Source organism: Drosophila mauritiana, chromosome 3R (genome assembly GCF_004382145.1).
Source record: "Drosophila mauritiana strain mau12 chromosome 3R, ASM438214v1, whole genome shotgun sequence".
Classification (NCBI taxonomy): Eukaryota; Metazoa; Arthropoda; class Insecta; order Diptera; family Drosophilidae; genus Drosophila; species Drosophila mauritiana.
The window spans coordinates 14245001-14260619 of NC_046670.1; the positions used below are offsets into that span (position 1 = coordinate 14245001).

At 48.0% G+C, this 15619-nt stretch overlaps 5 protein-coding genes across 8 annotated transcripts; 4 read left to right on the forward strand and 1 right to left on the reverse strand.

The window, feature by feature from the left end:
• The first annotated feature begins 42 nt into the window (after positions 1-42).
• On the forward strand, positions 43-7678 carry LOC117143077 (monocarboxylate transporter 10). Of its 3 annotated transcripts, XM_033307547.1 has the most exons (6): positions 43-609; positions 1747-2153; positions 5334-5698; positions 5761-6544; positions 6618-6722; positions 7317-7678. In XM_033307547.1, the coding sequence occupies exons 2-6, from the start codon at positions 1781-1783 to the stop codon at positions 7349-7351; spliced, it is 1662 nt and encodes a 553-aa protein (XP_033163438.1). In that variant the 5' UTR covers positions 43-609; positions 1747-1780; the 3' UTR covers positions 7352-7678. The 3 variants fall into 3 exon arrangements, with proteins under 3 accessions (XP_033163438.1, XP_033163436.1, XP_033163437.1); XM_033307545.1 differs by lacking the exon at positions 7317-7678 and having other exon boundaries at positions 6618-7224; XM_033307546.1 differs by lacking the exons at positions 43-609; positions 7317-7678 and having other exon boundaries at positions 626-2153; positions 6618-7224.
• A 677-nt stretch (positions 7679-8355) lies between these two features.
• LOC117143638 (probable cytochrome P450 313a4) lies at positions 8356-10465 on the forward strand. Of its 2 annotated transcripts, XM_033308416.1 has the most exons (7): positions 8356-8652; positions 8717-8914; positions 8968-9153; positions 9314-9386; positions 9430-9556; positions 9616-10201; positions 10269-10465. In XM_033308416.1, exons 1-7 carry the CDS (start codon positions 8499-8501, stop codon positions 10427-10429), a joined length of 1485 nt encoding a protein of 494 aa, XP_033164307.1. In that variant the 5' UTR covers positions 8356-8498; the 3' UTR covers positions 10430-10465. The 2 variants fall into 2 exon arrangements, with proteins under 2 accessions (XP_033164307.1, XP_033164308.1); XM_033308417.1 differs by lacking the exons at positions 8356-8652; positions 8717-8914; positions 8968-9153 and having other exon boundaries at positions 9162-9386; positions 9450-9556; positions 10269-10461.
• Positions 10466-10745: 280 nt separating this feature from the next.
• Positions 10746-13026, forward strand: LOC117144007 (nuclear pore complex protein Nup88). The gene has a single exon (XM_033308962.1). The coding sequence runs from the start codon at positions 10802-10804 to the stop codon at positions 12908-12910; it is 2109 nt and encodes a 702-aa protein (XP_033164853.1). The 5' UTR covers positions 10746-10801; the 3' UTR covers positions 12911-13026.
• A 381-nt stretch (positions 13027-13407) lies between these two features.
• LOC117144009 lies at positions 13408-13785 on the forward strand. Its single transcript, XM_033308964.1, has one exon. It carries the CDS (start codon positions 13530-13532, stop codon positions 13674-13676), a length of 147 nt encoding a protein of 48 aa, XP_033164855.1. The 5' UTR covers positions 13408-13529; the 3' UTR covers positions 13677-13785.
• LOC117144008 (glycine N-methyltransferase) lies at positions 13709-15190 on the reverse strand. The gene is made up of 4 exons (XM_033308963.1): positions 14936-15190; positions 14657-14784; positions 14340-14596; positions 13709-14050 (listed from the first exon to the last, which is right to left on the reverse strand). Exons 1-4 carry the CDS (start codon positions 15148-15150, stop codon positions 13781-13783), a joined length of 870 nt encoding a protein of 289 aa, XP_033164854.1. The 5' UTR covers positions 15151-15190; the 3' UTR covers positions 13709-13780.
• Between the last annotated feature and the right edge of the window lie 429 nt (positions 15191-15619).

Sequence of the window (15619 nt, forward strand, 5' to 3'; positions counted from 1 at the left end):
GCGGCGAACAATTCGCCGGATGAGTCAAGTTGGGGTCAGGCTATTGAGCACTGGAACAGTTCTTCTTTGGTGGCTGCGGCGGATATGGCCACTTGCCGGCGGTGGAAGTCATCGCCACCGACTAAACCACCAATTGATAGTATTGCGCAGTGGACCGCCGAAAGCTTCAGTTTCTAATTCTGGGAATTGATCAATTAGAAGAGCATTCAATTTGAACACAAAATCCCGCCCGAGATCATGTGATTGCGCGAGGAACTGGACCTGGAGCAGCTGCATCATCAGCCTGGCTGATGGGAAACCCTTAACGCACCGCTTGTCTGTGCGTTGCCTAGGTGAATTTTTGTTTACCGCAGAGAACAGTTGCTATGCTTCTCCGATTAGGCGCACCTCATCAAGTGAGCGAGCGATTTTTCGCAAAAACAGCTCGTGGAAAATAATTCAGTTTTCTTCATTCCGCCGCCGACGACGCAAGCGTTCGGTTGTGTGCTCGCTCGAGAGGTCTCCACCCGACCACTGATTCGCGCGATTCTCGAGTCGGCTTCATCGGACTTCCAGTGTCTTCAAGTGAATCGCACGCCTGCCTGCAGCGACTGGAGTTCCGGCTTACAAGTACGTAGAGGAGCGGACTTGGAGTTCATCCAAACGCCGGCGATTGCATAAGGGCCAACCCATCGACCGGTGTGGTGACCTTCGGTTTTAGGCAGTAACCCCCCTTGGGATTGAACTGGGTGTCACCCACCGCAGCGTCATCGAGCGGGCACGTGCATGGCGTTGATAGCGCGAACTTCGGCGATAGCCGCCAAGAACGACAGTGGTTTCAATTGTATTTCTTTATTTTTGCTACAATTCCGTCGAGCGGTTCGCATTACATTGAGTTTTCGCTGTGGCGGCGATGCGGTTTTTTCGGCTGCCCCGCGGCGGGAAAAAGAAACGTTTGCAGAACGGAACACTGCAGTGAACCGTAGACAGTAGACCGTAGACCCACCTCGAGCTACCGCTCCCCAAACCCCCGGACCACCGAAGTGCACTCGACAAGGGCATGCATAATCGAAAAATGCGACGAATTTCAGTTATCGCTTGTAATGCAATCTGTGTTCTGCGCAGCTTTAAAAGTGCATTACAATGTTGCTGACCAGATACTAAGCAGGGAAATTGGAGGCGGAATCGAAAGTTATGTGGCCATGATATCTTTGGATATTAATTTGAACCAGTTAGCCAATGAAACCATAGATATTTATGGTTCTTTGTTAACTGAGCTTTGCAATTTAATCCAATTTAAACTTTTCGTTGGCTAACTAAGTGACTAACATGCCAAAGAACAGAAGGGTAACTTATTCAAAGATACAATTTAATTTAATTTATTTGATATATTCAAAACCAAAATGCATCCCCTATATCTTTATACCTTTATAGCCATTCCCTCAGCTTATCTCCAGCTGGAACTGTGATCTTCCCTAGTAACTCTCCCTTAAGATCTAGCCTTTGTTCCCCATTTAGTTGGCCTCTGGTTCGCCGACAATGTAAACTGCATTTTCATTTGTCGGGGGCGCAAATAGCGATAAACGTGTCCAAATATTTGGCCAGCCAATTCCGCGTCTGTCGGTGATTATTTTCCGGGATGGGGAAACGCGAGTGGCACTGGTATCATTTCGGCATATTTGGGTGCAGTGTGGCTGACTGATACGCGGAGTGCATCCCACCGATTCAATGCACTCAAAACTCATACAACATATGATATATTTGCAGGCAGCATATCCCAATCCAATCCTAGCTAGCAGCCATGGCTGAGAATGAACCACTGAACGACCTGCAAAACCAGGTGAATGGTCGCATCCTGCCCGCCGCCAATGGACACACTGCATCCGCGACCAACGGATTGGTGCATGCGAACGGCAAGGATGCCCTAAAGCCGTCTGCTCCCGTCCAGAATGGGAATGGAAACGCGAACGGGACACACATCGAGGCGCCCTGCTGTCGGGACATACACGGCAAGGAGCCACCGGACGGAGGAGCACGCGCCTGGCTGGTCATGGTGAGCGCCTTCCTCTGCAACGGCATCATCTTTGGGTTCATCAACACCTACGGCGTCATCCATTCGCTGCTGACGGATAGGCTTACGAAGCTCGGCGATCCGGAGGCGTCCAGCAAAGCGGGTGAGTGTGCCACGGAAATCGGGTATCGGATATGGGGTATGGGGTTTGGGGATGTTTCCCCTATCCATCCAAATGCGAAAGCAATTTGTCCATAATCCCTTCAGCCCCTGGCGCATCTATTCGGAATTTATGGACGGCTGCTGCCGGCGCTGATTGTAATTATGCAGGCAGGGCAAATGAGATTAGATGGGAACTGGGCAGTTGTTTTTGCGGCTACTATCTGTTTTGGGCACGGACCTGGCCAACCTCTCCAGAGCACAAATCATATTTTATGGCCTCTGATTGCTGACCGGGGGGGTCTCAGACTTTGATTCGCAAGAGCCTAGAGGTTCAATCGTCAAAGATTCCCCATTAGTTGATAATATTGTCACATCTGACTTGCATTTTATGGCATCCACAGCCAAAGATTGTACTATCACCACTGGAAGTTACCTTGAAATTTATAAAAGAGATTTCCGAATTTAAATTTGATTAGATGTTGACGCACTTCATACTGAATAATACTTTGCCAATTTTTATTTACATTTATTAATATTTATTTCGAATCTAACGGACACTCGGACATGGCAACGCACATTGGCGTCTCCCATCCGCCAGCTCTTGGGTTCAATAAAACGTTGTAGTACGTAGTACGAACGAAGTGACGATATAGGAATCCAACGTAGCGACGTCAAGTGAATTAAATTGCTAAAAGTTGATTGGATCACAAAGCATTATTCAACAGACTTCGAGTGCGAAGAGCACGAAGACAGCGACGTCGCATAGAGTTGGAGCGGAAAATCCGTAGGGTTCTCCGCCAGAAGTGCATCATTTTTATTTTTGGCCACCTCAACTGAAGCAGCGGGTAGATCCACCCTCAACCAGAAAGAACTGAAACAAACGAGCAGAGTTCACACCACAGCATTGGTCAAGGTTTTGCCGCTTGGCCTGCATTACGCATACGCAACGTGGGACGACAAACGCATTGGGGGCACGGCCGGCGCTTTTAAGACGAGCTGGTCGAATTGGCCAAGCCGACCGGCAGAAGACGAAAGCTACCCGCCAGTGACCCAGTTACTTGGTCGACTGACGGCGCTGCATCGGGGAAGCCCCTCAAGTGCTCCGCCTGACAGCGATCCTCCTCCGACCGAACGGCAGCCAGATGCACTCATCTAGGGCTAAGGCTAGAGCTAAGCCAAGACTGGCTGCCAGTTCAGTTCCGCAATATGATTAAAACCTGACGTAATCCGAACCCGAGCCCCAGCTCTTGTGTGCCATATTTTCCTCCTCCTCCTCCGCCCACTTTTATCGCGGTGTCGATTCATCAATTAATTGTCAGCCTTTGTCAATTACACACCTCCGTAGGCACATCAGCGCGACTTGGGGGAGCTTAATGGGCGCTGGTTGGCCCATTGGTTCATCCGCGCGGATCGGAGGTCAAGATCAATCATCCAATCGAGCGCCAATCTAAGTGTTATCCCCCGATGCAATCCGCCTGCAGATTGCGTCAGATATTGGATGAGATCGCATCGGGTTGCCTATCCAACTATGAATATGAGGAGTCCTATAAATATTCCGATCTATTTTCGCCAGACGCCGGCGGGGCCATGCAACCCGGCAGATTCCCCTTCCGTACGGATTCGTTTTTAGCACCGATTTTTGGCACCGTCCATTGGGCTATTATCTAATGCCTCTCCTCGCCATTGACTACTGGCTGTGCAGTGAGAGAGTATCGTCGTCGTCGACGTCTCTATCTGTGGCATTGACATTGGACTGGCCGGCTCTTGCCGAGATTGCAGTGGAATATCGTTCTGCGCATGTGGGCGAGAGTTACGTGCCATCTCACGGCCCCATTCCTCAGTGGGACGTGTCTCGGCGAACGGTCAATAAGTATCCATGAGGCATCCGGAGTGGGTCAAATGCTATTTTGGGCTATGCACTGCACTTTCTGTTCTATTTCTCCCATATATGTAATATATATGGAACTTAAGATATATGAGGAGCGTATTTCTTATGCACTGAAATGGAAATGAAATGAAAAGAAACGAACTAATCTTTGAATTAAAGGTCAAGGAAGGCTAGCTTATGAATGGTGTGCGTATCGCCATTAAAAAAGCCATTCCAACGTACATTGTGACAACAAATTCGGATGGACACGCGAACTGAATCCAGTGCTTATCTCCAGTTCCGTAGAGTAGTATTTGAAATACCGCGCGATTGGAACTACAAGTCCGCTTAGTTTTGAGGGGTCAAAGACTTATAATTGCGTGCTATAAATATAATCTATATGGTTTCAATTAGTCTCGTAAATAAAGCTATGATTGCTTTGGAAGCGCTACCTGCTCCGGTCCACTGTCCATGTCCCAGACAATGGACCATTGGCGCTCTGGAGCGGCTGCAGCTGCACATCGGTCTTATCACGGCATTTGATCATCCTCGCAGGCGGGCAACAAAGAATTAACCCAATTCTGTCAGTCGGTCATCAATTGGAAGTGCCAAAGTGGAACAAGCGAAAGTGTTTACGCCACGAAAACCATTGGATTTCCCCCACTTCTGCGCCCATAGAGTTCAGCGGAAAATTATTGACGACGAAAATCGAATCTTTGAGCGGCGTGCGGCAAGATGCATTTGGTCCTCCAACCTCACCAACCGCCGGCGGATCGGGTTTCCATCTAACGCTCTCTGCTCGACGCAGTCGGGCATCCACCTGGAAGTTGCAATGAAACACCTGGGATGGCGGCCCAACTCCAGACATGGTTTGCATGGCCTCACTTCACAATCGACCGCAAGTGCGTGAGATTCGATTTGTCAATTGAAATTGGTCCAAGTGGGTCGAGCAGACAGTTGGTCAGCAAGATCGGGATTAGGGAGTTGCCTCACTGCAAATAAATGCACAGGAATCCATGTAAAGATAATATAAATATAAATATGTTGGACCAACATTGCTTTTGATAAGCAGGAAAACCAAATATTGTTTAAGTCGAGAGACTTGCAAATTATCATTCCCTCACATCTACATATTTAAATAATCTTTACTTAAGATGAGAGGTATTTAATATTTCAACATACCCTTAAAAATGGGTCAAAATGTAGCTGTACTTAAGGAAGCCCACCTTCTGGATTTCAAAAAGCTTCTTGTTTTCTCACAGATTACTTCATTTGATATCAAGAATACTTAATCATTGTAGAAATTACTTTCAGCTCTGATTGGCGCCCTGGCCATCGGCACCACATTCCTCTTCTCCACAATGGCTGGCTGCCTGACGGACAAGATTGGCCTGCGGCTGACCACCTTCGCCGGCGGAGTCCTCTCCGCGGGAGGACTGCTGTTGTCCTCGTTCTGCACGGAGAACATCGGCGCCCTGTACTTCACCTACGGGATCATGTTCGGCCTGGGCGCCGCCCTTGCCTACACGCCCACATTGGCCATCCTGGGCCACTACTTCAAGCGCTACCTGGGCAAGGTGAGTGGCTTCGTTACCGCCGGCTCCAGCGTTTTCACTGTGATACTGCCGCCCTGTCTGGACAAGCTACTGGGTAGCTATGGTCTGGAGGGAACCCTGCGGGTAAGTGGAATAATGATGGCATCTACTTGCTAGTATACTGATGGCTTCTCTTGATTTTCCAGATAATGAGCCTCGTTTCCGCCTTTATTATCCTCTGCTCCTTCGTGTACAAGCCACTGCATCCGCCACCGGAGCCGCCGAAGAAGAAGCCCGGCAGATCGCGCATCAATCTCTTCCTGCGCTCCATCATCAACGTGGAAATCTGGAAGCGTAAACGCTTCGTCATCTGGGCACTTTGTGTGCCGCTCGCCTTGTTCGGCTACTTTGTGCCCTATGTGCACATGATGCAGTTCGTGAAAACCACTTTTCCGGGCGAGGATGTCAACCTGCCGGTCATGTGTATCGGCATCACCTCCGGCATTGGGCGTCTGATCTTCGGCGTCATTGCCGATATGCCGGGTGTGAACCGCATGTACCTGCAACAGCTGTCCTTGGTGTCCATTGGCCTGGTCACCTTGCTGCTGCCGCTCACCAACTCGTACGTCATCCTCGTCTCGTTCACCCTGGTCATGGGTCTCTTCGACGGCTGCTTCATTTCGTTGCTGGGACCAATCGCCTACGAGATATGTGGCCCCTCGGGCGCCACACAGGCCATCGGCTTCCTGCTGGGCCTCAGCTCCATTCCGCTCACAGTGGGTCCACCAGTGGCGGGCATGATCTTCGACAGCACGAACTCCTACACATTGCCGCTCATCCTCGCCGGACTGCCCCCACTGCTCGGCTCCTCGCTCTTGTTCCTCATCAAGTGCGTCAAGGAGGAGGAGAACGGGGTCAGTGCGCCGCGAGCGGTGGTAATGGCCAATGGAGACATCGAGATTGCCGGCAACGGCCATTATCGGTCGGCTGGTAAGTTTTTGGTTCTCTTACTCTTACTCAATTCCTTTTGAACTAGATTAATTGATTTGTCACTTTGTAACAGGCACCAAGTCCAGTGCACCGCTGATGGGTGCCACAAATGGTGTCAATGGAAGCGCACCCGCGTCCCCAACTATCCAGAGCAATGGACACGTGGACAACGGAACTGGTTCGTACCCCGACTCACCTTGGCCTAGCCCCACTCGCATCTCAGATTCCGCCGCCTGCGACCATCCCAGTAGCTCGCTTCACACTAACCCGGGCCACCTGCTGCCCAGCTGCTCGCGCACCGCCCTGCTGAGCGGGCGCTCTGGCTCCAGCAAGTCCCTGCCCCTGGGCGACGAACCCAAGAGGCGTCGCTATAACTACTCCATCTACTAACCCACTCACTCACTCACTGCCTAGTTGCTAGCTGCTAGAGCTTCTCTGCTTCGCCTGCCGTACTCTGCCTTTCTGGTGTGGATCGAGTTTGTAATCGAATAGCATGACTAAGACACACTTCTGTCCACTCCACATTCCGAGCACCTTGTCTCTAACCCTGCACCTGCATACCCAGCACACCTAAACCCTAAAACCCATTCCCATTCCCATAGACCCCGATTGCTTTGTAGATCGTAAGGCTCATCGACTTGGAACCGCTGTAAATAAATGCCAGCTTATGTCGCATACTACTCGCTGAGTGTTTCGGAGTCATCGCATGGGCAGGCTCGAAATCGTTCCACCCGAAAATCCGCTCAACTGTATTATCCTGTACATCTTTCAGGGAAACTCGCCGTGACCAACGGATCGGCGTCGTAGGGAGACAAACCGTCGTCGCACTAACTCAAAAACGCTAAATTCCACAAAACTTTCGAAACCAATTGAAAAGTTCTGCCATTTTCCGCTGTAATCTCGTCGTCGGAGCCCGCAGCTTAGCCAGCGCAAAATCGAGGTGTTCATTCTTTATATAGACCATAGCCACCGCACATGTTTCCAAGCATATGCCCATTCATCATCAGATCAGGTGGAGACGCCTTGGCGCCCTACCATCCACCATACGTGCATAATATACCTAAGCTAAGAACAGTTTGAAAACCAAATGAAAGTAATATTTTAAATTTTAATAAATAATACACAGAATAAGAAGACGCAGAGTTTTATTAGTTTGGTTCAATCGTTGTTAAGGAACCTAATGATTTAAGGATAAGTAAGCGTTTCCGACCTTATAAAGTATATATACATATATCACTAAAAAGTTGATCCGGACATGTCTGTATGAACGTCAAGTGGCGTTATAACTTTATTTTATTTTTAATATTTTGAAAAATTCGACTATTTAAACGTTTTCTTATTAAATAAAAATTAGAATATATATAATAGATCTGGTCGCCCATAAAAAGTAGCTTCAACAAAGTTACGCATCTTGTTATTCTAATTATTGCTATTGACCGAACCCTACCGTTAATGAAATATCTGTGTCATCGCACTTTGCCACCTGAGATTCGTTAGGTTATACAACGCCATTAGAGGCACCCCTCCCCCAGATCGGAATCAGTGATCAGTGACGTAGTGCATCGTCGTTGGCCAATTCGCATTCTTGGAGCGTGTGGCGCATGTCACCACTGGCCATTAGTCAAAATTATAGCTATTTGTATGCGCAACCCCCCACGTCGAGTCCCAATAAAAAGCGGCGCGCTATGTGCGGTTCAATGGGTCTCCACCCGTAGCCCCTACGGCTTCTTCTCTCCTGGGAGGAGGAGAGTCAACCAGGTCGATTGCTGAGCTCCACGCGTGACAACAAATCGATCGATCGAGTCCCAAAGCAGTCAACACGTCCGGATTATAAAAAGTCGATTGACTGAGAATTGGCCAATCAAACTGTTGGCGCACTTCAAACCGATCGGTCGAAAATTGTTGGCAAACGGATTATTACAATTTGATAGCGGATATTGGCAAAGGATTAAGCATGCTGACCTGGACGCTGTGGTGTGGACTGCTGTTCCTGCTCTGGATCTACTTTCTGTGGAGCAGGCGCAGATTTTATCTGCTCACGCTCAAGATACCGGGACCACTTGGATATCCCATTTTGGGCATGGCTCACTGGCTGATGCGCAGGGAAGGTGCTTGGATGTTGTGATGATTGTTGTGTTGGTCGGGAGTAATAACTTTAGTGTCCGTGCGCAGATATCCTTAACGCATTCGGTTGCTTTCTCGATAAGCACGGCGCGACCATTTTCTCCTGGCTGGGGCCCATTCCCTTTATGATTGTGAGTGATCCCCAAGTGGTGCAGGATATCTTCACATCGCCGCACTGCGTCAACAAGGGCATTATCTACAAGGCAGTGGACGATGGAGCCGGAGTTGGATTATTCAGTCTGAAGGGTGTGTGTCTATGGAATCGATTGTGCGCGTTACTTATGTGTGGATTTGTGTAGATCCCCGCTGGAGCATCCATCGGAAGCTGCTGAATCCCGCCTTCGGCCACAAGGTGCTACTCAGCTTCCTGCCCATTTTCAACCGGGAGACGGCCCTTCTGCTCGATCAACTCGAACCACTACAGGATGACGGCGAGAAGGATCTCATTCCACTGCTGCAGAGCTTCACCCTGGGAATTGCCACCCGTGAGTAAAGAAGAATGTGTTGTTTGTTTGAAAGAAGACTCATAAATTATGGCTGTCACGTTTGTTGTTTGCATATAAACGTGGTCCAAAGCCAGAATGAATTATTCAGGTAAAAGAGTCGATCTGATATTAAATATATGATATACTTATATGAGAGCAGAAACCACCATGGGCAGCGATGTGAAGGACGAGGAGAGCTTCAGGAGCAATTCCTTGCTGGGGCGATACCAATGGTGAGTGTTGACTTGCAATCGGACTGCATCTATCCATTAATAGCATCCTGGAAACCATGACAGATATGTGCTTCTCCCCGTGGCTCAATAGCCGATTTTGCCGGCAGCTGGCTGGAAAGGAATCGCACTACTACCAGGCCAAAACGGAGATTCGTCAGTTTATTCGGAAGGTTACCACCTCCAACTACTCCCTCCGCTTATTTACTTACGAATCTCCTAACCCTTTCAGATAATTGAGAGGAAGTTGGCCGAGGACGAAATGGGAGTACTACCTGTCATCCAGTCCAATGATAAGAACATATTTCTAAACCTAGCCACGGATTTGATGAGACGAGGAGTGTTTACCCTGAAGAATGTTGAGGATGAGTCGAATATAATTGTTTTTGGAGCTTTTGAGACCACGGCTAATGCAGTGTACTACACCCTGATGTTGCTGGCGATGTTTCCGGAATACCAGGAGAGGGCCTTTGAGGAAATAAAGACTACATTCCCAAACACAGGAGACTTTGATGTGTCCTACGCGGACACCCAGCAGATGGTGTACCTGGACCTGATCCTCAACGAATCAATGCGAGTGATACCCCCGGTTCCGGTCGTATCCCGACAAACGTCGCAGGATCTGAAGCTGTCCAATGGTATAGTGGTTCCCAAAGGGGTGCAAATCGCCATCGACATCTATCACATGCACAGAAGCAAAAAGATCTGGGGTCCGGATGCGGAAACCTTCAACCCAGATCATTTCCTTCCCCACAACATCCAGGACAAGCATCCGTACGCCTATATACCTTTTACCAAGGGCATTCGAAATTGCATAGGTAACTAGGTGACCGCTAATTTATGACCATTGAATTAACTATATACTTATTATTTCGTTCTAATTAGGTTGGAGATATGCCTTGATATCGGCCAAAGTTACATTAGCCAAGTTATTGCGGAATTATAGGTTTAGAACGAGTTTTCCTTTTGAAAATCTTTACTTTGTTGAAGATATTACCATGAAGTTGAAATCTGTGCCGCTGTTGGAGCTCCAAAAGAGAACTTAAATGTTTATAGCACTAAGTGATTTAAATAGATTAATAAAAGTTGTTGAATTAATGCGTTTTGCGAATTATACCAATATTAAAAAATAATAACATCTAGCTGTTATATTATTTTATAAAATATTAATCAATTATTCCACTTTTTAAATTTATAGCATCATTCATGCTAACGTCTTTAGTTAAAAAGTTTAAACAGCAATTATTATTAGTATTTTTTCCGAAAATGTTGATATTCGCGTTTTTAAACCAATTTCAAGTTTCATGAATTCGAATTAAAAAAATACTAAAAGAATACTTTGCGGATTTCTGAAAACTACAGTCACACTATAGCATTGCCTTAAACGCCGGTCATACGAATTAAAGTATAAACAAACGATGTCGCTCACCGATGTCTTGGAATTGAACAAAACGGAGATGTTTGCGAAGATCCGCAATGGGTTGCCCGTGGTGCAGAGGACTCAGAACCTGCTGGACTGCAAGGACGACCTGCTGTTTGCCTGGCACGCGAAGGACAGTTGCCTGCTGGTTCGCAACTGGCGCTCATCGCTGGCTGCAAAGGTGAATGTCCAGTTCCAGACACTGATTCCATCGTGCTTTGTGAGCCTGGAGGTGGACCGCGTGCTGGCCTCCAACGAGGGCTCCCTAGTGGCACTAAGTGGACCGCGCGGCGTTGTCATAATGGAACTGCCCCGTCGCTGGGGCCCCGATGGATACTACAAAGAAGGCAAGCCAGTGATCACCTGCCACTCGTTCGGCCTGGACACCCAGCTCTTCCTAAAAAACCCGCACTTGGAAGTGCGCCAGGTCCGCTGGCATCCGCACTCTGTGTCGGACTCCACGCTGATCGTGCTGCTCAACAACAACACTATTCGAGTGTACAATCACTCCAAGTTGCGCCACGTGTGGCAGGTGGGTCCCACGGTGCTTCGAAGTGGGGCCAATAACTCGCTATGCGACTTCGGCGAGGTAGCCGTCGACTTTGACATCGCTCCTGCTGCAAAACCACGTGTCACTCAACCGGAAACAGCCGGAAATAACGAAACCACTTTGGATAAGAGCAACAAAACCCTTGTGGCGGCCAAATCGCTGCCAAAACAGGAGAGGATAGAGTGGCCCATCGTTTTGCTCCGCGAGAATGGAAACATATACATTTTGATGACTGCCGTGGACTCGGAGAATACGCGTCTGCAGGGCCCCATTACTATAACGCCACAGGCACATGACAATTATGGTCTGGAGTCGTGTGCACTCATGATTATCCCATCACTTCCGCCGACCCTGGTTATAGCTGAGTCCAACGGAAAGCTCCACCATGCCCTTCTCATGGAGGCGGACGCCACTGAGCAATCTTTCAGTGAGGTTGACGATTTTATGTTAATTGAACCCGCCGAATACGTTGTACATGTACTAGAAACTGTCAAACTTGAGCTGGGAATATCTGCATCCGGAACTGAAAAAGGTGGAGACAACTGTCCCATATATTTAAAGCGGGATCTGATCAATGAGCTTCGCTACTTTGCCTACCACAACGCAGGACTTCATGCCATTACGGTCAGCTTTATCGCTGAGCTGCAACGTTACTTGGAGAGCGAGTCCGATGAAGATCGTCTAGAGCTGGCGGCCTCTGCAAGAGCAGAGTACATTCTGTGCACAAAATTCGACTCCAGTGAGACGGTTAACGCAGTCTTTGGACTTGCCCTATTACAAATTCCTGCCGGTATGGTTCTACTGCTGGGCAGCGGTCAGGTGATTAGTCTTAAGCTGGTAATTGATGCCCAGCTGTTGGTTACACCCAATGAGAATAAGCCAGTTGATCCAGAAGTGTCGCAGCAGGAAAGTGGGCCAGCGTTTGTCGATACGATTAAATCGCTTTTGCAACGTAGTGTTAACCAGCCCATCTTGGCGAATAAACTTTCCTCGCCATCCGCCCAGGAGAGCTACGAACTGCTTAACCAGGCAATCGAGGTGCTTCGCGAGCAGTACCTTAAAGGACATGACCTTGTGCGCGCCGCCTTTACTCGCCACATCAACCAGATCCAGCTGAAGAAGGAACAACAGCTGCAGGAGATCCAAAACCTGGAGCAGGAACGCGAACTGATCAGCGAGCGGGCCCACAAGCTTGCCGAGCGCTTTGAGGAGATTAGCTACAACCAGGAGCTGCTCGTCCGCAAGTGCAATGCCCTGATGCAGAGGGCCAATGCCTCACTACCCAATAATGTAATTGCGGAACGGCAGTTTTCCCAGGATGTGTTTCGACTTAATAAGGTCACCCAGAGCCTGGCCGCTGGACTGGATAGTGTTAAGAAGACGTTTAACAAGCAGCGCTACCACATTTCCAAAACGCAAGATGACCTCAAGAAGAACGCGTACGAGCTGCCGGAGAAACAGCACCGCACTATCACCGAGATACTTACCCAGCTAACCGAAGAGATCGATCGCCAGATCACCGACATCAAGCGCATTAATAAAATCGTTGGCATCTAATTTCGGATTGGAAAGCACACTGTTACAATTTCACCACGTTTTCATGATAGTAAAGCCGTTGCGTAGAAATAAAACGTATTTATAATAAACATGTCAATTAAGTCCTATTTTCGCTAGCTGGCTTGTGTTTTTTGTATTCGATGACACTTTAATGAGCATACGTCAGCGTTGTCTGCTAGACGATCCTTCATACAGAGACCACAAAAACATTCATACCCATGGGTATTGTGCTACAAAGTCTACTACAGTAAAATCTATTCTTGACGCATTGTCCCATTTTCCGGATTATAGTTCAAATTTCAATATATATATAATATTTTATGTTAGTTTCTTAATAATAGTAGACTTCATACACCATAATTTGGAAATACAAAGTAGTACTGCAACATAGTTTTCCAACATTTAGCTCCACTGTTATTAGAATACCGACAATTTTTCCAGTATTTGGTTTTTTAAGTATCGCCCTTCGATCGTTACTCATTTTCTCTGCAAAGCAGAACCCATTGAAAACGTAATGGAAAAGCATTTGCAAGGCTAATGACACTTGCCCCAAGAATTGAGGGTTTCGATAGCTATTGCGTTTTAGTGACAGTCTGAAGCGAAGTTCGGCGGACGAGAGATGACGTTGATACTACTGGCCGCCCTGTCGAGCATCTACACCGGGATGTTCAACTACGTGAAGGCCAAATTCCCGTTCGTGATCGAGGCCGCCATGGTGACCCTGTGCTTTGGCTCCATCGTCGGCCGATTCTGCATTTTGGTTTAGGAGAAAACTGAGGATGCTCGAGACTGTGCGAATCGGAGGAACTTTATGTATATTTATATGGATGTGTCTTGTCGCCTTATGTGAATACAACTAAAAACTTAAATCTAAACCTGTGGCTTCTCAATCAGGTGAATGTAGAAGGCGGGGTTCTTCACCTGGCTCATCTCCTTGAAGTCACCATACAACTGGTGCTTGGCCTTGGCGGAGAAGATCTCGGCTAGAATCTCCTGGAAGCGTTTCAGCTCGTGGGGATAGTAGGACAGACGGAACTCGCTGGTCAGCTTGTTGCCAGCGATCAGGTAGTCCATGGACACCAGGGCGGGCTTGCCGCAGTAGAAGAGCACGGATGTCTTGATGTCCGCCGTGTGACTCGTCTGCAATTAGGTGCAAGTCATCATTGGATTATTGGATTAATTGAATCGAAAGATGTGTAACTGATAAGGCGAGTGATGATTATGTGTTATGTGGGGTTCACAAACAAGATCATCCGTTCTTATCACCGCGATGATGCGACAACATTTAGCTATTTTCACAGATAGTTTTTAATTGAGGAGATGATTCGCTAGAATTTGTACAACTCACTATCGGAGGTACGAACTACACGCTTATTGGATTCGATTCTACAGATCGGAATTAGATTTTAAATGGGAAATTTGTACTTACATTATAGTAGATACTCTTGGCAGGCGTCGCTCCTGTTTCCAGGATATTGTCGTAGTTGCGATGATCGATGAGCAGAACGCCTCCAGGCTTGAGGCACTTTTCGAAGTTGCCAATGGCTTGCTTGTGCTCCCGCTGATCCCCGAACCCGTCCATCAAATGGGCAAAGGAGTTGCCCAAGCAAATGACTGCATCGAAACCATCCTGAATGTGCTCCTGGATGTCGTCGTACAGAGTCAACCAGTTGGCTTCCTCAATGACTGTAGGATAGCAATAGTTATAGATATGGGGCAAAGCTTATTGGTCATTCACCAACTTACCCCACTTATCGAAGGCAGCTTCCTTTCGTCGGGCCCAGCGCTCCTTGAGAGCGTACTTCAACATCTTATCAGAGGCATCCACTGACACAACCTCGAAACCCTCCTCCACAAGCATCAGGGAGTCCACACTGAAAGAAAAGTGTTGAAGGTTGTAGAGCACAAAGTGGATTCGGAGGGCACAAGCTTGCAATAATAGCTTCTTAAAGGATTCTATACACTAGTTCAGATGAGTAGTGACTAATTTTCATTGATGAAAATGAGGATGATTTCGCATCTTACCCCGTTCCACAGGCCACGTCCAGGACACGCTTGCATCCCTTATTGCGCAGCATATCGATCAGGAAGTTCTTGTAGTTGTCCGTGCGCGAGTTTTTGTCCCCAATGAAGATTTCCCACACCTTGGCGGCCTTGCCATCGGCGTACTGATCCCGGACTCCTTCGGCGGAGATGCCATCGGATCGGGCAACGAACACACTGTCGGCGGAGGTGGTCATCTCTGTTGGTCAGCACTGGTCGGCGAATTGCGAGTGAATAATTTGCCGTTCCGCCATCACGTTCCACGTCGCCTTTCCGGGGATTCAGAAGCCAACAGCTGGCGCTCCCACAAAGTGCCGACGGCCACATAGCACTTTGTAATCTTATCAGTTCCGCCCACTTGACGTATGACCCATGGGCGGGATGACGGCTAGAGCTTCAACATCTGTTCCCGACGGAACGTGTTCTCGCCGGCGGGCTTTCGCTTTTGTGACTTGCTCCTGACCCTGACCCTCCGGTTTTGATTAGGAGTCAGCGATCGCATCCCCTGGTCAAAATAGAATGACGAAGCAAATAACTAAGCATGTCAGCGTCAGCTTACAGTGAAATCTGTAATCTGTTATACTTATGAAAATTGCAGATATTATTAGATCCTATTAGATCCAATTCTTGCGTCACTGAAACACTATTATATTTGTCCATATATAT